At 36.3% G+C, this 24,512-nt stretch overlaps 1 protein-coding gene and 1 long non-coding RNA gene across 2 annotated transcripts; one reads left to right on the top strand and one right to left on the bottom strand.

The window, feature by feature from the left end:
- Positions 1-10,177: 10,177 nt before the first annotated feature.
- On the bottom strand, positions 10,178-11,757 carry LOC141628309 (uncharacterized). Its single transcript, XR_012537118.1, has 2 exons — positions 11,527-11,757; positions 10,178-10,707 (listed from the first exon to the last, which is right to left on the bottom strand). It is a non-coding gene; the product is annotated as an uncharacterized LOC141628309 (long non-coding RNA).
- A 5,952-nt stretch (positions 11,758-17,709) lies between these two features.
- Positions 17,710-24,473, top strand: LOC141642224 (non-canonical heme oxygenase HOZ, chloroplastic). The gene is made up of 12 exons (XM_074450944.1): positions 17,710-18,005; positions 18,090-18,152; positions 19,157-19,243; positions 20,832-20,930; positions 22,030-22,125; positions 22,224-22,289; positions 22,400-22,490; positions 22,672-22,739; positions 22,837-22,902; positions 23,125-23,175; positions 23,458-23,522; positions 24,021-24,473. The coding sequence occupies exons 1-12, from the start codon at positions 17,802-17,804 to the stop codon at positions 24,076-24,078; spliced, it is 1,014 nt and encodes a 337-aa protein (XP_074307045.1). The 5' UTR covers positions 17,710-17,801; the 3' UTR covers positions 24,079-24,473.
- The last annotated feature ends 39 nt before the right edge of the window (positions 24,474-24,512 follow it).

The raw sequence follows: 24,512 nt of genomic DNA, 5'->3' as shown, positions 1-24,512 counted from the left end.
TATTTGTTACCTTTAATTTTAACGTGGCACAAAAATCAAGACGAGAGGAGAAGCTATTTGAAGAGTAATTAATGAATGACAAGTGGATAATAGCGTAATTGGAAGAACGAATTACCCATAAAAAAACTTCATAATATAAAAAGGTAAACAATTGAATGAAACATCCTAAAATGGGATAGGTAAGCAAATAATCGGGACGGAAATCAAAAGTGATAACTATGGATGACAATGGGTCCACGTCCAGGTCCAAATTCGTCAAGTTGAGCGCTAATAAAGCGAGTATGGCTGTATCACTGTATGGGTCTCATGTTTGGACTTGATGGATATGGGTTTGGGTCTTAATGTCTAGGCCAAACAAATCTTTGTCGACTTGATTTCAACATGTTCAGGGTGTAGGTGTCGGTGTAGGTTTTGTGAAACCTAACCATTGACCATTGTCATTTTAACACCCTCATATTCCAAGTGCCTTACCAGGACCACTCAGGTATAAGGACGCTACCATCTCGGTTACCCGAGGCATGATAATCATAAGACAATAACGAAACAACTTTAAATAATATAAGTTTAGTGAAGGGTTACAACTGAAACCAAATATCAAAATACGATACATGTTCTCAAAACCAACTGTCTACTGAGTTAACTGAAAAGTTATAAAACTAGTAAAGCTACAGCGGAAGACTTCTATCGTCAGACGGTGGCACATCCCAAACTATCCCAAGACTCAACTCAAACTCGCTCAATTCGCTCACCATCCCCGAATGGATCACCGCAGGTTTTACAAAACAACAACCGGGTTCAGTACTAATCACACAACTTATATATATCAACAATACGATAAATGCACGCCTTACACCGTCACACACACACAATCACACCGGTCCCATCAATCTCAATCACCGATCGTCCACTGGACCAGACCCCGCCAAATGGGGGACCGCAGCCGTACCCACCAAATCCTCGCTCCTCATATTGAGCGATAACCCTGTCCATTAATGTGCACATCCCCTTCCGTGGCGGGTTCCACGAAGGGCGAAACTAGGGCGTGAAGCCACTCCCGCAAGTGACTCCACTCAGCCGAGAACGCATCTCGAGAACCAAAGACAACCAATCATAATCACAGCCGTCACAATACAATTACGATTATTAAACAATCAATCTCAACACATCAACAATCATCTTATTATGGGACTAATATTGAGTAGGAAATCCTACCTGGAAAGCACAACAATCAGACGGTCTCTACAGCTGTATCAAAAAACCTCTTCTACAAATCCTCCTCCTATCATACATACACATAATCACTACCAATCATTATCTACAACAAAACCCCCAAATCCCCATATTAGGGTTTAACCAACTTAAAGGAAATACTGTAAAAACGGTACATAGATCTTACCCTCGACGCAAGGATTTCAACGGTATAACGAAAGGTGAAATCCGACCTTCCAAACTCCGGGATTTGCTAACAATGCGATTAAAGCGAAGAACGTACTTTGTTTTCTCTCTTGACAGTAATTTAGGTTTTGAAAAGTGTTTAAGAACAATGACGGAAAAGATTATATACCTTAATCGCATAATTAACAAAACCCGAGAAATAACTCCCCGTAAACCGGCTACTCGATCGAGTAGCTAAGGTACTCGATCGAGTGCCCCCTTACTCGATCGAGTATCTTAGTTACTCGATCGAGTACCCAACAGGTCAGAAACTATTTTAAAACGCAACTCACCCTTACTCGAAAGAGAAAGGCCTACTCGATAGAGTACCCAGAGACTCATAAATTCGTAGTATTACAGTCATCCCTAATAATAATAATCCACAACTATAATTTAGGTTAATTTATTTATTTTTGAATCAATAGTCATAATTTTGATGAACAACAACTCTCCCGTAGGACCGTCCTATAGCATAGGACTGGCCCAAAAGAAGTATAACCCAAAATTAAAATTTTATTTTATTTATATTATAACTTTAATTTGATAATCCGACATCTTATAATGAATACCGTCGCATTTAGATATGCTAGTTATCAATATAAAATATTAGGTTATCAAAATAAAATTTGTGTTTGATGAAATACTAAAAGTCTTATGTAGAAAATGGTCTTACACAACAATCTGTGTTTGATGAAATACTAAAAGTCTAAAGGGTTATTGCATAACAATAATCCATCATATTGGTGGTTTGCAATAATCACTCCATCCTATCAACAATCTCAATTAAATCCAACTTAAACACCGTACCTTCTAATAACAAACCATCTGATATTTTGTGATATTTATGTGTATCAAATAAACCAAGTTCTTGATTCTTTATTTGAAAATATTACACATAAACTTCACATATACCAACTAGGTTGTCCAAAAACTATCAAATATTCCAACATAAACTTCAAAAAATGTCAGTTGGTTCGTTATTAGAAGGTATGATGTTTAGGTCGGATTTAATTGGAATTATTGATAAGATGAAATGATTATTGGAGACCACCAATATAATGGATTATTATTATGAAATAACCTAAGTCTAAAACCTACTTCTTATTTATTATTTTGAGAACAACCCTAAACATTACCAAAAAGACACAAAACCATGAAGTCCAAAACACAAATTGTCCCAACCTACCTTTAACTCTAACCAATCAATTTTCCAAATAGGTCGTCTTTCTTTATACGCTCATTTTTGTCTAAAAGTTTCAAATAGGGGATATGTGACCCAGTTTAAATGGTTATTTTACCTTTAAAATGTGATATAGTTTAATTGACCACATATTGCCATAAAAATAATCACATAATGTGACACCCCCATACTCCAAGTGCCTTACCAGGACCACTTAAGGTATAAGAATGTCACCATCTCGGTTACCCGAGGCAATGATAATCAAATGACAATGAAGAAACATAATTTAAATAACAATATAGTTTAAAGTGATTACATGATCAAAACCAAAACTGTTAAACTGAAATACAAGATTCTCGACGGTCTCATCGCTAAAACTATCAAAGCTATAAAACATCGTCGACACGGCGGAAGACTTCTAATCGTCACGTGATGACTCATCCCAGCCTATCCCATACGCGTCATATCATACCCGCTCAATAATCGCTCACCACCCCGAATGGATCACCACGTTTTTAAAACATTTAAACGGGGCCAATTACTAATTACACGATACAAACCAACATGAAGCAAATACCAAGCAGCTCAATCAACACATCAATCCCCGGTCTCCATCATCAATCTCCACACAATCGACTACACACTAAAGTGTGTAGCCCCGCTGCAGTACCCATCGCAATGTACTCCACACCGCTGATGGGGGACCGCAGCCGTTCCCACCTAAGCCCCGCTCATCTCATCGAGCGATAAACCCATGTTCCTTAATGTGCACATCCCTCCTGTGGCGGGTTCCACAGGAGGCGAATCAAGGGCGTGAAGCCACTCCCGCAAGTGACTCCACTCAGCCAGGGACGCACCCCGAAGAACACAGACAGATAAAACAAGAACACAACACAAAATCAACAACCGTCTGAAACAATCAACAATATGAAATCACAACCGTCTGAATCAATCAACAATCACTAACTACAGCACAATCACCACACACATCATGTAACTAATACTGAGTAGGGAAACCCTACCTGGAATGCAATCACTATTCAGACGATCTAGCAGCTGTCTCAAAATCTTTCTTCTATGAACCCTCCTCCTATACACATATTCATACAATCACTACCACAACAATATAATCATAAAACCCCCAATTCCCAAATTAGGGTTTAACCAAAACTACCCAAATGCTATAAAAAAGATATGTAAGACTTACCCTTGACGCAAGGATCACAATGATATCAAGAACGAATGAAACCGACTCCTCTAGCTCCGGGATTTGTCAATAAAGCGGAAGAACAAGGCAACGTAGGATGAATTCTATCTTTATCAATAGATTAGGTTTGCAAAAGTGTTTAGGAAGATGACGAAAAGTTATTAAATATTAATCCGCCTTATTAACAAAACCCGTCAAATATCACCCAAAGACCGACTTACTCGATCGAGTAAGTCTCGTACTCGATCGAGTGCCAAGGCTACTCGATCGAGTACCCTATAGGCAGAATACTGTTTCGTTACTCAAACATACTTACTCGACAGAGTAAGCCCACTCGGTAGAGTACCCAAAGACTCGTAAAACCGTAGTATTACACATAAAGTCGTTTAAAGACTTCAAACGGAGTCTCCGTCTAAAACTAGAATTAGTATTTTCTAAAATCCACAACCAAAGCCAATTGGGATTAGACCTAGTAAATTGACCCGACTCGAATGACTCGATCCGAATTCGACCAACACCCGAAATCACGACCCGAACATGACCCAAGCCCGAATTGACCCGACTCAGTATATGTCAAACTAATTATTATCCACAAATAACTTAATACTAGTTGACCCAAAAATTACCCAAATCGAAGTATACTAACCCGAAATTGACCCAACCCTGATTCGGTTAACCTGTTTTCTAGGTCTAATTGAGATCCCCTTCAAAAGGGCAACTTAGCCAACCCAAAACAAAACTCATTACACCAAACTAGATTACATCCAATTACATCAAATTACATTAAAACATGATATTGTTAAGACAACACAACCGATAAAATCTCAAAAACACACAAAACTTTCACAAAAAAGAAGACGAGAAAATCACAAAAATGGTGTTGAACAGCCAAGTGGTGGTAGCAGTTGCAAATGTATCAGCAAATGTATGCCAATACATAGCTTGTAATCCAGAACATCTAAGTAGTAATCAAGTTTTAGATCTTTTATTTTGTTTCCCTTTTCAACAATTTCGTCGTTTATCTCTCTGTTTAACTACTTTCTTTTGTTTTCCTTATTCTTCTGATCCTCTTTTTTACCCTTCTTCTTCACCTTCTTCATCTTCTTCTTCTTCATCAGATGATGATGATGATGATGTTTCTGGGTATGTTGATTTTCACTCTGATTGATGTTTTTGTTGATTACCCAGATGGTTTTGTACAGGATTATGTTGTAAAGTTTTGATTTTTATGATAAACTTGGTATCTTTTGTAGATTTCTTGTAGATTTTTCGGGTTTTGTATCATCATTCTTGATTAATGAGAAATTGGGGATTTACTATGATCTGGATTTGTTCTGTTTTGATCGATTTTATTGATTATTGATGAATAGCAATTGGTTTTGTGTTATACTGTTAAAATAATTTGATTGAATTGAATATTTTTAATGCTCTAATGATGTTGATGAACATTCTTGCTACTGTTGTGCTCCAATTTTCAGAAAGTTGGGAACTTTTTCTTTTCAGAAATTGTTATATTTGCTGGATAGATATGTTGGGAAATTAGCGACAATCTTCCGTAACTAAAGCTGGACTTTTGGTCCATATCGAATTTCATTGAAACGATTCTGTGTTTATGATTCATAAAAACTATGATCAAAGAATGAGGGGAGCCTTGCTTATCTATTTTTGATTAGAATGTACTTGTCTTAATAGTTTATTTAACTTTTTTTATTCTTTGTGAGGGGTATTTTAATCAAAGGTAAAGAAATGACTGGGACGGGGGGAGGGAGTATAATGGTTACTCAAGATCAAGCATAGAGTTATGTCCTGTACTATGATTATGATTCGAAGCTTGCATTGTGACATTGTGTTGGGATCTCAGGTGTGGGGACCTTGGCGAGCTAAATCCTTGTAGCTAATTGTATCCCAGAGTCTGGCATGTATCATATGAAAGTTGTTGTCTTGTCCTTGGTAGTGTCTGTGATTTGTTCTTATGATATGCATTGTGAGTCTGCAAGCAACCTTCGTGGTAGCTTGTCGATTCTAGAGGTTTGATATGCAAGATTAGGAACTTTCCATTAACTTGGTCATGCCAGGAAGTCGGGAACCATCGTATATTGGAAATGAAATGTCTTCAAATTGGCTGCATTTAGTTTTTTGTCATTGTCATTATTATGTTCCTCATCTTACAGCTGCAAGTCTGCAACCCCCGAAATTCAGGCCATTTTTGAAGTAGAAATGGAATTGTTCCGATATTGATATTGAAAAAACTGTCATTTACTCATTTCCGGTGAGCTTTGGGGACAAATAATATCCACAGCTTCGTGAACTCGACTTAAATTGTCTACAGGTTTTATAGTTGTAGGGAGGAAATTTGTCCCCAGCATTCGTTTTCTGAGTACTCAGCGGAAGGTTACAATTTAGTATTGTCGATTTCGAATGATGATGTTTTACACTTTACTGTCTGTCTGTAAATTTCTCTTTGATTGGCAACATCAGACCAGTTGCACACTGGTGTGATGAAGAAGCCTGATCTATCAGTTACTGGGAATTCAGCTCTCTTTGTCTCCTACTCTTGTAAGTTTGCGCCGCCAATCTGTCTTCTGTCATGTTTGTTCGTCTTCCCCACCCAATCACTCGTAGGCTCATAGCTTCTTCCACACACCGACTCACCGAGATCATCATTTTGTACCTTTCGGATTCCTGCACGTGATCCTCATTCTCAGGTCAATTGACGCTGATGGAACAGCCAATATCGCATGTGCTTCACATTGGCTTTAAAAGGACCGTTATTGATGTCTCGAGGGGTTATCTAATTTAACCAAAGGTCTTGAGTTCGATTTGGCTTAGAATGTACCGAAAATTTACCAACTTGTTTAGTTAAGGCTTATCTTGGAACCAAAGTGGCTTGAGTGTAGTGGAGTGCGGGAGTGCCTCAAAGCGTTGCAATGGCAACGAATTGAGAGGTCCCGGGTTCGACTCCCTACACGGAGTCTTTCATGATTCTGTCATCCTAAAGGATGTCTTACACAGACACGCGTGGTTTGGGGTGTGCAGATGTGTCGGGGGGGAGTTCAACCCCTCAAAAAAAAAAAAAAAAAAAGGCTTATCTTGGCCTTCATTTCGTGTGGAAAAGGTGCATCGCAGCCTCACAGGTTTGAAGTGGTCAACTTGGTTGATATTTCAACATTCAAGGCTGCTTGTCAATTTAAGTTGCGCACATAGACTCGTGCATGGATTACAGACATATCGTAAATTATAGTATAAGACTGTCGTATAATATGATCACATAAAAAGTGATCATTTAATGATAAGAAGTTACTCCGTATCAATTTTTGACATAAAATGATATCGGGTGTATCATAGGAGTACAATACACGATAACTACTGACAGCATCTAATTGGACAATTTATGGATTATACAACCATTTACACATTAAAAACATAAATTTTGAATTAGCTCAGAAAAAATACATGTAAGCTCGAATTCTTATAACTTGGTTGTACAATGTTTATGATACAACTGGATGTATAATCCTATTTATGCTAATTGGACGATGAATTGTACTATGAAGTCAGCTTTATACGACTGCATATACAATTCAGGGAATTTAGTAGCATTGTCATTTAATTTTGGGACCCATGTCTTACCATGGATGGCTCCGGAAATGGTGCACCTTTGATGTTAATGATTACCGCAAGATACTCCTTTAAATCATCCTATCCAATTGAATTTTATCCACATAGTTTCTCTAGAAAGTAAAACTTGAGTAGAAACCAAGTTATTCCGAAGTATAGTACTCCCTTCGTCGGGTCAATTGTTGTTCTTTGGTTTTGACACAAAGACCAAAAAAAGAGAAGGAGATCAATTATTAAATGACAAGTGAACCAAATTGAATGTGAATGATCAAACTGTTCATCAAATGCATTCCTAAAATAGAAAGGACAACATTTAAATGAGACACCCAAAATATAATATGACGACAAATGATCGAGACAGAGGGAGTACACATTTTTCCCATTTAGATGTTTCACATCCGATTTACATTTTTTTTTTCTAGTGACAAATCAGGAGCTTGATATAAACTACGTTGATCGGAAAAGTCATAAGATATAGATAGTGAAACACGAGATGAGAGACAAGAATAACACAAAGAGTATGCACAAATTCTTCCTTGTGACGGAGATACCCGTCGCAAGCTTGCGACGGGTCAAATATATATCATATTGCATTATATGGGTACCGGGTCCATTAGTGTAGTTGATAAGAAAAGGACGGCTGTTTGGGTCTTGCGCCATAAGCTACTAATATAATAATCCATAGCTTGTACTTACAACATTATTTAATCCTAATTATTTGCAATAAACACATCAACCATTAAATGCAACCTTCTCCCACACTGCTCACTTCTCACCATCTAAATCTTAATTTCCATTCATTCCCTCTCTATTTGCTACCATTTAGATTTTAGGATCTCTAAACAATTGCATTTTTAACATTCAAAAAATTCCGTTCATAAAAAAAATGGCGGACGGTGACATAGGTGATGATGCCATAACTCACGGTGCACTAACTGTTCAACCAATGGAGGTCAAAAATGATGTTGAAGTCATAATTTATCAAGTTTTGACGGAAAATACGATGAGTAAAAAGGTATGTATTGTTAGTTTTTTTTTGTCGAGAATTTACTGCATATTATCATCATTATTATCACTACTATTATCATATACATATTATCATCATTATTATCATTACTATTATCATATGGAACAACTTAACATAAATCAAATACTAAGATTTTCGACGGTATTATTTATGTTGTGAATGAGTTAATATTTTGTTCAATATGTTATTGTCATCTCACAATGTATATTGGTGTATAGGTTTTTGACTGTAGTATTTAAACATAAGTCTGTAGGTGTGATGTCCATATCTTTGTGTTTATGTCACCATTTCAACTATTTTAGTTACAGATCTTCAAAGGCAAATATTGTCGTATGTCATATATTAATGTCTCTACTTTTAGTGTTAATGTCAACCTGTGAACTGCAGAACAACATATTATTAATAGACACAAGTTGTTGTATATCTAACTAATGTGCCTACTTTTAGTACTAATGTCGTCCTGTGAAATAGCACGTGTTGAATATCAAACTAATAATGTTTATAATTTTCGACCTAATGTATCTTTGTCAACTAAAACATGTCACCTTGTGAACTGCAAAACAACAAATTAAATAATTACAAATACATGTTGTATATCTAACTAATGTCTCTACTTTTAGTACTAATGTTTCTAGTTTTAGTACTAATGTCACCCTGACAAACATATTATACCAGACAATTTAAAAGCATATGTTGAATATCAAACTAATAATGTTTATACTTTCGACCTAATGTCACCCTGTCAAATACGTACACAGACAATTTAAAGGCACGTGTTCCAAATCAAATTAATAATGTATATCCTTTTCGACCTAATGTCACCATGTCAACTAAAGTAGGTCAGATAATGTAAATGAACTGTCTGTTTTATATCTCATCAATGTCTATACTTTTAGTGGTAATGTCTCCCTGTAATTTGTCTGTAGGTACAGATTATTCGAAGTCACTATTGGGAATGAAAGGAGAAAAATGGGAACACATATACGAGATTTCTATAAAAGACATTTATATGATCTTGGTTTCAGCATTAAAAAGGCAACTTCTCCCAGAGTGGGTGGGCATATGGCACACCCTTTCTCGAGAGATACTTTGTATGCTCATGCGAAGGTGTGTATGGGAACTGTAATAGGCAAGCGGAGAACGGTAATAATCAATTGAGGAATGCGGCAATCACACAATGTCAATACAAAGCCAGCCTAAGGACACATATTTCAATTGGTCGTTTAATGTAGCGAATTAATGTGACCATCATTGCACAATTTGTTAGCACATTTAAATGCTAACATAATGAATAAGCATGTCGACTCGTATTGCATTTTTCTATTTTACAAAGGGGATTTACAAAGTGCATATACAATTCAAGTAATGTTACTATTTCTAATTCTAATGTCTTCATTCTTGCACAATATGATACCATATACAATCTGGTTTATATGTTACCATTTCGAATTCTAATGTCTTTATTCTTGCTTAATATGTATTCATTTCAAAATAGGTAACATAATAGATCAATATGTAAACAACTGGCATTTTTTCCATTGTATGGAACCAATTCAGTCTATGTATTTCTCATGACATAGAGTTTGTGAGTCAAGTTGCCACTGTTGGAAAATATGTTATCATATACGATTTGTAACATAATTGTAAAAATTATAAACCATTGACTTCATGTACGTCATCATTTCCATAAATTCGAATATGGATATAAATATGCCCAATTAGTTGACATCTTTTTAGAAAATGTCACCATTCCTTAACATGATACATATTGACAAACATTGGGAACAATTGTTCAGAAGCAAATTTCTAATAATGTCCAATTAGCTAAGGGGCAACACAAAATATGTCAAACACACAATCCACATGTGACGTCCTAAAATAAGTTTAAAGAGGATGTTCAAAGAGAATAATAATATTATAGAACCACAAATAACGTCCAAATTAAGACCATAAACAAGATCCAAAATAAGGCCAATCAGCACGTCCAAAATTAACCCGCCAAGCGTGACATTACTTCTTTAGGCGAGCGCCTATCCTCTTCTTGTTCATCTTCATCTGTTGCAGCCTCACTTTTCTCCCATTCCTCTTCATCTGACAAAAGCTCTTCCTCATATTCAACAATAACAACCTTGCCCTCGCCTTTGTTGCTCGTTGCCCCTAAACTGAAAGTCACCTTCTTCATCCTCCCATTCGGCTCTTCTTCAACAACAACACATGTCCAAATACATACCCAACACCTACCTACATTTTCAACAAAATTAACCACATATTAAGTTAAAAAACCATATAAAAACTAGTTTCATTTTAAGACAAATTGTTACCATTACAACTGTAAAACAATGAAATCTAAAATGGTTACAAATAACACATGCCTAAATCCATACCATGTACCTAATTTTACAAATAATGTTACCTACCTATATTTTGAATAAAATTCACAACACAATTACACTTGCCCCATTTACATAATCAGTTCTTAACTCAGCTACATTTTTAACCAAACTCACATGATAACTTAATAAACATGCAAACAATAATTCAATTTAACTTAACTTGTGACCATTTCATTTTCACAATCATCAATCTTAAACTGGTTACAAATAACACATTCGTAAATACCTAAGTTGTACCTATTTTAACAAACCTCGTGACCATTTCAATTATACATCAATAATTAACATACCATTAAATATACAATTATTAAACCACAAAAAAAAAATTAAAAAAATTAAATCGAAAAGAAGATTACTATAAGTTGTTAGTTTAACCAACAAAATTTACAACCATTAAGCAATAAAATCGAAAAAACCCAGATAAACTCTAGAAAATCAAGAAATTGAATAACAACAAATGATGCATTATTTGTCAACATGGATTTATGTGACCATTATTAAACCACCAACAAATAATAAACAAATATACTCACTGAAACCAACAAAAAATCTAAATTATACAGTTATTAAACCATTAATCAAGGAGGAGTAAACAATAAATCGAAATAAACCGAGATAAACCCTAAAAAATCAAGAAACTGAATAACAACAAAAGATGCATTATTACCTCCTCCATCTCCGGCGTTATCTACTGTCTTTGTCGCTCTTGTATTCTTTTTGACCGGTTGTCGTCTTGCTGCTTGTTTCGTCACCATTTTGTCACTATTTTCTGATAATGTTCACATATTAGGTTGATTTGTATGTAGATTTTGAAATTAGAGAGAATGAGAGATTTAGAGAGAATGAGGGACTTTTAGAGAGAATTAATCAAGATGAAAAATGACGTATAAAGTTTGATGGTAGGTTAATAGTCCACCTTTCAAATTTGTGGTAAATTGTGTGCCTTGGGAAGCAAGAGTATTAAATAATTTTTTAACCCAAAAATGTCTACTCAAGAGTCCCACCTGCACACTAACCATGCCCCCATCACATCTCTACCCGTTTTGCTTGGATTTGGTACTATCCGACCCGTCGCAACCTTGTGACGGATACCTCCGTCACAAGCAAGACGGACTGGTATGTATGATCACAATTTAAGATAATCACTTGATCACAATTTAAGATAGTCACTTGTATTCAGAAGTTCATTGGTTTGGGGCTTTGGGTTAAGGTATGGAGTATCATATTCGAGTTTTTGGGCTTTCCTCGAAAATGCTCCTACGGTCCTACTTCAGAGGCCACCTCCCCAGCCAAAAGATGCCAACCTAGATCTTTTCATTTAACTGTAACACCCCCATATACCAAGAAGCCTTAACAATACCTTCCCTAGTATATAAGGGCGTTACCATCTCGGTTGCCCGAGGACAGTAATAATTAAATGTCGATAAAAGAACGTTTATGTTATGTTACAAGTGATTTCAAACAACAGACGATATGAAAGATACAATTCAAAACTACTATCTACTATGTGAACTACTTCTGTCGTGACTCGTGATAGACTCGTCCCTCCAAGCACCCAGCTATGATCCAAACAACCACCTGCTAAGACTGACTGCTCACCATAGTGGATCACGTCAGACACAACAGAAACAAACAACAAAACAAAACCACACAAGGTCAGCAACTGAGGTAACAAACACACAAAAGCATACACAACACAAGTACAACAACACACACACTACACCTCCAACCAACCACCATCTCTGACTGCCCGAAGGTCCAGTCCTGCCAATGGGGGACTGCAGCCGTTCCCACCTAAGCCCCGCTCATCTATCCGAGCGATAAACCCATGTTCCTTAATGTGCACATCCCCTCCCGTGGCGGGTTCCACGGAGGGCGAACTAAGGGCGTGAATCCACTCCCGCTAGTGACTCCACTCAGCCGAGGGCGCACCTCGAGAACCACAGACAAACAACACAATCAACTGTACAACAACAAACACCAACTACTATACCAACACAACATTAACAACTACCACAACCAATCAACAATACTGACTCTACACCAACCAAACAACATCAACAGACACTCTAGACAATCAACAATACTGAGTAAGCGAACCTACATTTAGCAAACCGAAGCGATCCCGCGTCCGACCACAAGGTACCAATCAACCAAGCAAACCACCTATACAATTATTACAACCATCTATTACTATCACTACAAACCTAACTGAAAACAATGATGACGATGATGATGACTACGACATACTTATACAAAGCAATCCGGCGTCAAGACCGCTACCCGACTGAAGCATCCCATCCCCATGGTGTAAGCATCCTCAAAGGCCTCAAGGAAAGGGATTATGGTGGATGAGAAGTGGAATGACGGCATTTAGGTTTAGGAAGAAGGTGCGGAAATGATTTGGGATTTCACGATACACGATCTATAATTCCCCGCTGCAAACCCGTTACTCGATCGAGTAACCAACTTACTCGATCGAGTGACCCCCTACTCGATCGAGCCCCGAAGCTACTCGATCGAGTAGCCTCAACTAGATCGAGTAACACACAAACCAAAACTCACATTGTCACAAGTCATCACTCGTAAGGTTTCCGAAGGTCAAGATAGGTGTCTAAGGTCAGTCAACATCGGTCAACGTGTCCCTAAAAGGAGGGGTATTACAGTAACAGGAGAGGTTAAATGCCTTTTTAACAACGAATGACGAGGATAATTATTTGTCAACATTATTTTCTTATCCATTGTCCATGTTAAAAAAACATCCACCTTAAAACGAGTCAATATCATCTTCTAACCCCTATGTCTATTTCTTAGTAATTGCCTATAGATGGAAAGTTGGGGTTTTTAAAATTATGTAAAATCACCTAAGTTTTTTACGCTATATAGTTAAAGTTACAACATAATTATTTTATGTTCAAAATTAATCTTGTCCACCAATAAATACTAGTGTAGTTTCCGTGCTATAGCACGGTACTTTTTAGATTTATTTTATAAAGAGATATTATCAATTAAATTATTTGCATAAATGAAGTATACTTTTAATTTAATGTTATAATCTACTAAATATAATACCCCCTCTGTTTTTTTATATATGACTTTCTCACATTTCGAGACATTCCCTTCTCTCTTCAATATCTCCTAAAATATAAGACTAAATAATATGATATGTATACTCATATGAAAGAGCTTTTCGTAAGGAATTTAATGGTAACATTTTTATAATTTTTGAACAAATATATTTATCTAAATATTAAAGTCAAAGGCTTAACTCGTAAATGTAAAACGTCATATATTAAAAAATGGAGGGAGTATTAATAAGAGGTTGAAAAAAAAGTTTACTACCATAAGAAGACATTTTAAGTTAAGTTATTTTTTTACTATTAAAAATAACACAATAATTTTATACAGTTACATGCAACTAATTTATGACATTAATAGTACAATTATTAAGTTAGTTGTATAATTTTATTAAAACGCGTATTGACCTTAAAACGAAAAGCAGTAAAACTATTCCTCGCTTCGAAAAAGACGATTTACGAATTATTAAAATAATGTTTTCACTTTTTTATTTCTAATAGAAAATACATAAGTGTTTTTACATCCTTAAAAAAATAGTCCATATTACTAAGACAAAAATTTACATAATAAATAACTGATGATTTCTTACAAAAGAGGTAACATATAAATATAATATAAATTTAAATTTATACGAAATCAAGTTCACTCATCTAGCTTATAATATGACATGTAGAGTCCAAAATTATGGGCTATTAATAACTTTTACTTTGATAGATGAGATAGAAAAAGTGGGCTACGTATAAGGTCCACAATTTACAATCCATCAAATCTTGTTGTGTTAGTAGTATCCAGAAAAATAGGCTCAATTAAGAAGAAGTCTCTTTAGGCGGGAAAACTAAGAGAATTTTTATTCTCTTAGTAGTAGGGGGATGGGTGAAGAACCGTTTCTCCTTAAACAACTCAATCGTCCGGGAAGCTTTTATCAATTAATCATTCGAAAACAACACTTTCTCTTTGAAACATCACTCCAACCCTAGAAAATATAGCCTCCCGGTCTGCACTAATACTGTAGTACATACCAATCAAAACTCATTTTGTATTCGGCTTAACATCCATGACGGTTACATGTTTTCAAAACTCAAATTGTATCCATCGTAATGAGAGGAAATCTAAGCTCAAACCAGATCCATTAACCTAATAACGCATTATACCATAGCTTATCCAGTAACTTCTTTAATAAAAGTTAGCTTAACCACCACCAATTCCCCAAGTTTTTCGATTTCATCTTTATAATTTAAGATTTTCAATAAAAATAAACTAATAAATTTTTTATAATAAAATAATTCCAATAATATTATTTTCATTTTATATGACAATTATACGGATATAATTTGAATATGATGTAAATTTCACCAGTCCGGATCACCTGTCCCATAAGTTTGTCCCACTCCCTGTCCCATCCACAAAAATCCGACATGTGGCATAAAATAAAACAAAAAGGATAAACATCACGTGCATATTTTTCGTTCCATCTTCTTCCTCCTCTCAACCAAACTTAACTCCCTGCCTCATAAGTCATAATCCAGATAACCAACTCCATTATGATATCAACACTCCATCATCAATATTATCAACACTCCATCATCAATATTGCTCACCTCATATCACAAATAGGGATGTCAATTTCACCCGCATCCATCAAAACCCGATCCACCCGATCCTAAAAGATGGATGAAAACCCGATTTAAATGGATGGTGGATGGATGACGGATGAAACGGATGTGGATGACGGATGGGTTGGATGAAGAAATTCCACCCGCCATCCATCCATCACCCGATTTTATTATTTTTTATTTAATTTTTTTTACATATAACACATTATTAAGATATAAAATATTTAAATTTTCATATTTTTCTACTCTCAATATAAATATTTTGTAAGCCTACCGACTAGAAAGTTAAACTAAATTAATTATCTAACTTTATTTTTGTAGAGAAAAAAAAATCATCATTTTTTTAAACTTGAAATTATAAATGCACAACACCTGTTTATCACCCGATCCACCCGTTTCATCCATGGATGATGGATGGATGGATGACGGATGATATATTTCACGGATGACGGACGGGTTGGATGAGATTTTAAAAAGACGGATGGATGACGGATGAGGCTTCACCCGATCCGAACCCGATCCATTGACATCCCTAATCACAAATCAAACACCACGCACGAACTCGAAATCAAAACCAGAGTATTGCTTCAGCAGCAACAACCACCACATTCTCTGCCTCCTCACCCTAATTCACTAGAAGCAGCCCGTAATTGAGCTCATTCAAGGTTCGATTCCGGCCCCGAAATCAACCACCTCTTTCGCACCAACCACTTCGAGCGCCAAAAGCTGTTCTCGCTCACAGCCACCGCTGTGCCACCGGAATCAGAACCGCTTCTACCCATCTGGAGCCTAACACCAAACTCACTCCGCAACGCCACCTGCATTTTTGTGCGACAACCGTCCCACCACGGCACCACCACGACATCATCTATTCCGTCGCCACAACCAATTCGCAGCCACCAATTGTAGCCATTGAACCATTTTTACCCCTCTACTGCAATAAACTAGACCATTTTTATTAGAGCTGATCATGGGCCGGGCCTGTGCGGGCTTGGGCCGGGCCGAGATAATAAAAATGGCCCACGTGTGCGGGTTGGGCCGGACCGGGCCAAATGAGAGGGCCTGTTTAGCGAGCCCAAGCCCGACCCTTATGGGCTAAATCGGGCTGTTGGGCCTATATGGGCTTTTCGGGCCCTAAAATTTACGACTTACCGAACGAGATAAGTAGTATAATACCTTCAACTTTTACTTTAAATGTGCACTTAGTATAAAAAATCGTACAAAGTATGATGAAATACATATGAATTAATCTCCAAAAATAGAATAAAAGACAATCATCGACACATTATAATGCTTAATCATATCTAGTAGATACGATTTATGTTACGGGAACATCGCTTTTAAATCTCAATAAATATATACATGAGTTTATAAGGAATTATATATAAAATTTACGCTACTTAAACAAATTTTATAAGAAAAATATTCCTTAATTAATAAATATGGGCCGGGCCGGGCCAAAATTTGGGCGAAACGCTTGGCCCAAACCCGGCCCAAAAGTACATTGGGCTTTTTTGGGCCGGCCCATGGGCTTTTTTGGGCCAAAATAAAAGGCCCAAGCCCTTCAAAAAAGCGGACTGGGCCGAGTCGGGCCAATGGGCTTGGGCCATTTGATCACCTCTAATTTTTATCTTTAGTTAATTCTCGTTTTTACTACGATTCTTCGTCTATATGCAGAATAGAAGAGTACCATAAAAATAGGAAACTGAGCTTCGAAGGTACCTGTCCTCCTTCAACACCACACCACTCTTACCGAGTATTTTGTAAAAAACAAAGATTGTCTTTAAGAGGAGATCTGCGAAATTCTTTTATATCTTTTGATTATTATGATTTTGATTTTAAATGTTCATGAGAGAGATGGGGAAGAAGATGGAGTGCAGATGAATGAAAAATATGCACGTGATGTTTATCCTTTTTGTTTTATTTTATGCCACATGTTGGATTTTTGTGGATGGGACAGGAAGTGGGACAAATTTATGGGACAGGTGATCCGGACTGAAATTTCACACCTATTCCATCACCCACCACTACGAAAACTCTACCCATATCCACCCTAAATAAGACGAATATTGACAAGTCACTTATATGCACCACAGTATGAACCACACCCAACTCCGGTCTAATTCCAACCTTACACTAGTGATGGACAATTGAACACTAGACAAGCCATGCCCATGGGCCATGGTCACCCCCGTAGAAAAGAAAAGAAAATCAATAAAGAAAGCAAATTAATTAACGCAAATAAACTCCGATGAACATGAACACGAGCACATTCAACAACGCCAGTTACGCCACCATGGCTATCCCAACCACTTTCCGTACCTCTTCATTCCCGAACCTCTTTCTTCGCTTTCACTCTACTAATTTCTCTTTCCCATTTTACCCTCGACTTCCTCTTTCTCTCTCGTCTCCTTCCTTCTCATCAATGGCTTCCTCTTCTCGCTCCTCTCCTCAGGTATATTCCGCAATCATCATCATCTAGGGTTTTGAACTTTTGATTTTTGAATTTGAATTTGATTTTGATTTTGTGTTGTTTTAGGTTTTCGCTGCGAAAAATGTTGTCGACGATGTTGAAATCATTCAGCGTATACAATCTCATCAGGTATGTTTCTTATAAAGTTATAATTCGTCTAATTTGTGCAATTTTGATTTACGATAAGTATACAAGAGTTCGATATTACTGATGTTTAATTTCGCAACTTCATTGATGATCATCATATTTTCGTGTTTATATACATGAGTTGGTTATTACTTTATTTGATTCAATTGATTCAATTAACAGATGATACCCTCGAATCAGAATTATTAGTATCTATCAACTAAAATGTTCAGTCGTTTGCTATCTTAGCAATCAGTCAATTGCTCGGGTCGGGTCGAGTCGAGTCAAGGCGAATGTGTCAATTATAGTCAAGTGAGGACTCCTTCACGCCGGTTTCATGTTATATAATGGTTTCACACGAGATATCATACTTATTGTTGAGTCCTCCAAGCAATTGAAGCTGTGTTACTCTGACGTGTCTGTAAGTATGGGATGCGACACGGTGTCAGAGTATCGGATACGCAGTTTTCAATTTGTTGGTCTAAAATGAAGGGTGGAAGAGTCATGTCGTATTGGACACGCAACGTATCGGATATGCAATACGGCAGCTAAGTGAAGTATCAAAGTGACATAGAATAGAAGCAAGACAAGTAGATTACATTGCACAAGCTAAGTAGGGTTTTATCCTAACACTAATACGAAGTATAACTACAAAATGCTCCAACATCTCATTATTAGTTCTAGGATGAAATCTCATTTTGCTCGTGGATATTCCACCCCAATCATTTGCTTCAACATCTCATGACGAGTAGTTTAGTACTCTCTTTGATTCAATTGATTCATTACATTTGATCAAAGTACTAGTCACAAAAGAATAAAAATGTAATGCATAAAATGAGTTTGAGGGAATAGTGATTCGTAACGTATAATTAAAATACTCGTCACAAAAAAAGCAAAGAATTGGATGATTTGGAGGGAGTTGTAGTTATCTTTAGCATCTTCCTACTTCCAATAGCTTTTGGTTTAATAATTGTGTGTTTGATGGAGTTTGTGATTGTTTGCGGCAGGAGAAAGCAATGAGACTTCCGGCAGTGGAGGAAATTCGGACAGTGCTTGCTAATAGTACTCGCGGCGCACTATCTACTTTCTCTTATGTTAGTTTGCTACTTCACTCGTTTCTTTATTATTAATTTCGTTATGTTTAATTTGTTTTACATTGTTAGTGGTGGCAATGATGAGTTAAATAGAATTCAAATGGTTCATTAGAGTGTCTTGGCTTTCTATTGTCATTGTCTGGATGTGAGGTTGCATCAATGTGAGCTCGTTGCCGTATATTTTAGCATTAGGGTATTTTTAATGTTGTATCATCACTTCTTTCTGCTTATAACCTATTGTTACCTTAATTTAGTTAGTATGAATGTTCGTGGATTGAATTGAATTCTTGGACGGAATCAATTCCTTATGTTTTGGAGTGTCTCTGAAGTTGTAATGTAATTTGCAAAAATCTGATTTCATTTATGATGGATGGAGTCAAAGACTCACTATTTTGAAATTTCTGGATTTGTTGAAACAAAATCAAAATGACTTGTTAAAGTGACCCAGCTTCTTTATTGTGTAATAGAGCACTCAATGCAATTTTTGTTATGGATCAATTTGAAATAGCCTCTATGTGTTGTTAATACATAGGTAAGCATGCATACGTCTACCCCTTTGCCTCTTACCCTCCCATTTCAATGTTGTTACTGTGGTAGTATTGTGTTTTCATGTGCGTCTTTGAGGTCTCATGTTTCTGAAATTGTGCAGTTATCTGATGAAGTTATTCTAATGTACCAACACAAAAACTTTTATTTTTTTGCGAGCATTGGAAATGTGGAATGTAGATAGGGCCTAGGAGAGTCTTCTTTTCTTTAAATGTTTTTTTTAGCAGGTGCAATATCCCAAATGATTTTTGAAACATGATAAGAACAAACCGCCATAAGAAATGACTGTTGTTGTACATTAAAACTTCTTGTTGGCATGTCAGTTCTAATTTAATTCTTCAAGTTTTTATTTTTGTTATCTTTTTTGTGACATAAATTGGAATGAAAAAATCTTATAACCATCAACCGCCACCCTCTATGGCGGTTGTTTAGTATAAACCGCCATGTGGGATAACCATTCTTATGAATTTAAGTTTATTTTCAAGGTTTTTCTTGCTTGAAAACAAGATGACATTTCATTCGACACTCTTAAGTTTACAATCTCCACGTGAAATGTGTCCTTTGTCTTTCCCATAGGCAAATTCGATCGTACATGCCCCTTTTGATAGATATATAATATTTGGATCTTTATCGTAAATGTATACCTAAAAGCCCATTTTTGAAAGAAAAAAAGAGTAGAGAAGAGAGCAATGGCAGTGAAGTATCCAAATGTACCTTGTTTGTGAAACATTTGGTAGAGAAGGGAGGACACTATTCTCTGCGATTCTTTAAGAATCAGGTCCTTATTTCGTTTGAGAGATTTTGAAGGATGTTACTTTATCCCAAGTCTATCTTTTTGATGAATTCGGTATCTTGTTCTCCTTCCTTCCCATACTCGTCTATCTATGCCTGTTCAAATGGAGAAATTATTTCCCCCCCTGACCCCCTCCCCCTCCTGATAGGTATCCAAAGTGTAAGCGATTGTTATTTCTTTGCGTGAGATTGGTTTAATTCGTACACAGAATGAAAACCATGGAGTTTTTAATTGCTCTGTAATGCGCAGAAATATGATGGCTATCCATCTGGATCTATGGTTGACTTTGCTTGTGATGCCGATGGATCTCCTATCTTGGCAGTCAGCAGCCTAGCAGTTCATACCAAGGTTTGAATGATTGGAATTTCCTTTAACCTCAATCATATGTTTCAGAAGTTTTTCTTCTTCATTTGTGCATTCAGATGATCTATTAGTTTTTCTAAACCAACCGTTAAAAGTATGCCATTGTTAATATTTGGAGTTTCTAGACCATTAATGAAATTTAAAAGAAGTGTGTAGAGTGACACTTGCTTAGCATTTAGCGTGAAGAAACTATACAACTTTAATGTCTTGCTACTCAATGAATGATTGTGCGTCAGCTAGAGAGTTGGCACCCGCTGATTAAGAGGGTGCTCTTCTCTTACATAGTTACATGTACTCTTGGCAGTTGGCAATAAGCTCAAAGAAACCATGTAAAACTTCAATTTCTAGCTAAAATATCCATGATTATGAAACAGTTAAAGAGTTTATATTGACGTTATCCTGTTAAACATTCGTGACTCGTGATTCCCTCCCTTTCCTCCTGCTGGATATGAAAATTGTTCATGCCAATGCTTCAACAATCAACAGTATCTGAAGAATTCATTCACTTAAAGTCTTAAACAGGTTTAGGGCTTTGTCATGTACTCATGTGAGAAGGGAAAACCTCTTCCTCTTTGCTCTGAAGAATGAGTATTTGGTGGATGAGTCTATGATAGTCTTGAACATGGCATTACCTGAAACTATTTGTGGCTGCCTATACTCAATTCTTTGTTAGTGTTTGGTTTCTGTAGGACTCAAAAGTTCAGGGTCTCTTGTGGACGTCGAGGTTTTATGCTCTCATTGAGTTAATGATAAACATAATTTTGAAGAATATTCTATGCATCGACTAAGTGTGTCTTGCTTTTAGTGTTTTAGTGACCATTTTGTTTGCTGTTACGTTTGCTTGGTGATACCTTGAGCACTCATTTGTCATAATATTATAATCTACAATGCATTATGGTAAATTTCTCTGGATATATGGATTTTAAGTGAGCATATTTTGTCCCTCATTCATTACTAGAGATTTAGATTTAAGTAATGGCTATAGAGAGCATATGGCTGTTTACTCAATTGACAAATTGTTCTTTATTTTATTTTATTTTGAACTTTTTGAATTTTTATTTCATATCTCTACTGTTTCATTCAGGATCTTTTGGCAAATCCAAAGTGCTCACTGCTAATAGCAAAAGATCCAGATGACCGGACTGACCTAGTAATTACTCTACATGGTGATGCAGCTACTGTAAGAGCATAAAATTTGTGCTGTACTTACTTCTCTTAATAATCAGTTCTGAGACTGCGAGTTGTATATTTTGGCTCAAATCCTAAATCTTTTCTTAGGTTGCTCAAGGAGATGTAGAAGCTATTCGTAGCATCTACTTGGCTAAACATCCGAATGCATTCTGGGTATAACTTACACTATATTACACGCTTTTGGGGTTCATTTACTACTGTCTACGTAATTATTTTTTTATGATCTGCTAGATGGTACTAAACTTTAGAGCTTATGGGTGAAGGTCGACTTTGGTGATTTTCAATTTTTAAGGATCCAACCAAAAGTAGTTCGGTACGTATCAGGCGTCGCAACTGCGTTGTTGGGTTCTGGAGGTTAGTTGATATGGATTATCTTTTCTGTTCTTCTGTAGGTTTTGTTTATTCCATTTCTATTCTGACTTGAAAGTTGAAACTACTATGAAGATATGGTGTCTAACATTTAGTATAATATGTGACTTTAGTCTGATTACCCTTAGTGGGAACTGATCCTTTCATTGAATTAATATTTTGACAGAGTTTAGCAGCAAGGACTATAGTGCGGCAAAAGTTGACCCAATATCTCAGTTCTCTAAGCCTGTAGCGGTAGCGTATTATAACTTGTCTGTTTAACACGCTTATCAAGTTGACCCAATATCTGTTTGCATCTGAGTTCTGACAAACCACATCATTTTCCTGCCAGTCCCACATGAATAAAGATCACGAAGAGGACACAAAGTTAATTGTGGAACACTCAACAACTATTCCGGTAATTTCACACCTTTAACTACACACATTCAAAAAAACAACACATGGTTCTAAACTTCTAATGGTATTCATGTATAACTCCGCTCTGTAGTGCTTATTCTGGAATAAGCATCTTACAGACGTCATACTGTGAAGTAATTTTAACGTAGATTACTAATGGAGTAATGGAACAATGGAAAATTGGTACTCATGAGCTTTGTTTGATTATGGTTTACTTATGCAGGTGGAATCTGCTTACATACTAGATCTTGATCATCTAGGCTTCAATGTTAAGGTGACTTGCTCTTTCTGCTTTTATCGGTATATTCTCACATTGGCTGTTGTTCTTTTTTGAACTAGTCACCGTATGTCATGTACGTCTTCTTTTGAATTAGCCTACAGGTTAATTGTCTTTGGACTTCTGAGGCAGTAGACTGTAGTTCCATGACTCCATCTATGTGTAGATGGACTTGTGAACCAAATATCATTTTCTGGTGTTTTGTGTTGGTTTCAGCCTGTCTTGATCCTAAATGTTAAAGTTGCTCCGTAGTTAACTCTACTCCATCTCTATTTTCAGGCTAGCTACCTTGGGAAGACTTACAAACTCCGAATTCCTTTTCCAAGGCCTGCAGTTGATAGAAAGTAAGTTGTTATCTTTAAGGGACTCAGCTTTTCTGAAGTGTTCTCTTTAGCATCAAAGTAAATGCTTAGTCTCTTGAAAAATGGTCTCGCCTATTGAAAATATGACAAATTATAGATGCAAATTGATACTATGTGTTTACTGTGTAACAGCAATGCATAAATCAAATAAGACGGTTGTAGAGCCTAGAATATAGAATGGCCTTATCCCGTATTATACACCTCATTTAAAGATTTCAGTAATACATTGTGTACTATACAACAGTCTGTTGCAAGATTAATGGGTTTACGTGGATTCAATTAGCATCTATTTGTAAGAGCATCTCTTTTGATAATTTGAGAGTTCTTAGTATCTTACTCGCTCTACCTAATTTATTTTAAAAACTACACCCATTTGAGAATCTGTAGGTTGCGATAAAACCAGAACTAGTCTCAAATCTCTCAATGTCTGATATTTGATTCAATATTGTAAATAAAAACTAATTGACCTCTTTTTGTCAGGGACGTGAAGACACTTATAGTCGAAATGCTTCAAGCGGCAAAGTCCAATAGCAACTAGAAGATATACAGCTTGAGAAAAGGGGGTTGGATACTTGGATGCCAAAGTTGCGGGTCTGTCTTGGCACATTATTATTTAGGATATGGATTATGAAATTAAACTTTCATTCAACCAGCTTGAGAAAAGGAAGCTTAATGTTGAATTTACGGGTTTGTGTCAGGTTTCTGTACATAATACATTGTTATATATCTAGGGCAGGAATGATGAGATTATACTTCATATGACCAGCTCTAGAAAAGAATGTTGGGTGTCCAATTTACGGGTTTGTCTCGGCACCTTGTTCATTTGGGGAAGGGATTATTACATTTTTCTTTATACAACCGGTTGTTCTCATGTTGAATGATGAAAACTTTTCACTATGGTGGTATGAGATCTGGGCTAATTTAACTTTGGCTTATCGAGAATTAGACCTAATTCTAATTTAATGTCGTGGA

Source organism: Silene latifolia, chromosome 2 (genome assembly GCF_048544455.1).
Source record: "Silene latifolia isolate original U9 population chromosome 2, ASM4854445v1, whole genome shotgun sequence".
NCBI lineage: Eukaryota > Viridiplantae > Streptophyta > Magnoliopsida > Caryophyllales > Caryophyllaceae > Silene > Silene latifolia.
The sequence above is the reverse complement of the archived record's forward strand: the minus strand, read 5'-3'. Positions and strand labels throughout refer to the sequence as shown.

What these genes read in the sequence shown, in the direction of transcription:
- LOC141642224 (XM_074450944.1), top strand. Translation starts at nt 17,802, where the DNA reads ATGAACATGAACACGAGCACATTCAACAACGCCAGTTACGCCACCATG. An exon ending in AGCGTATACAATCTCATCAG is followed by an intron (nt 18,153 to 19,156) that starts GTATGTTTCTTA and finishes TGTTTGCGGCAG; the next exon opens with GAGAAAGCAATGAGACTTCC. An exon ending in AGGCCTGCAGTTGATAGAAA is followed by an intron (nt 23,523 to 24,020) that starts GTAAGTTGTTAT and finishes TCTTTTTGTCAG; the next exon opens with GGACGTGAAGACACTTATAG.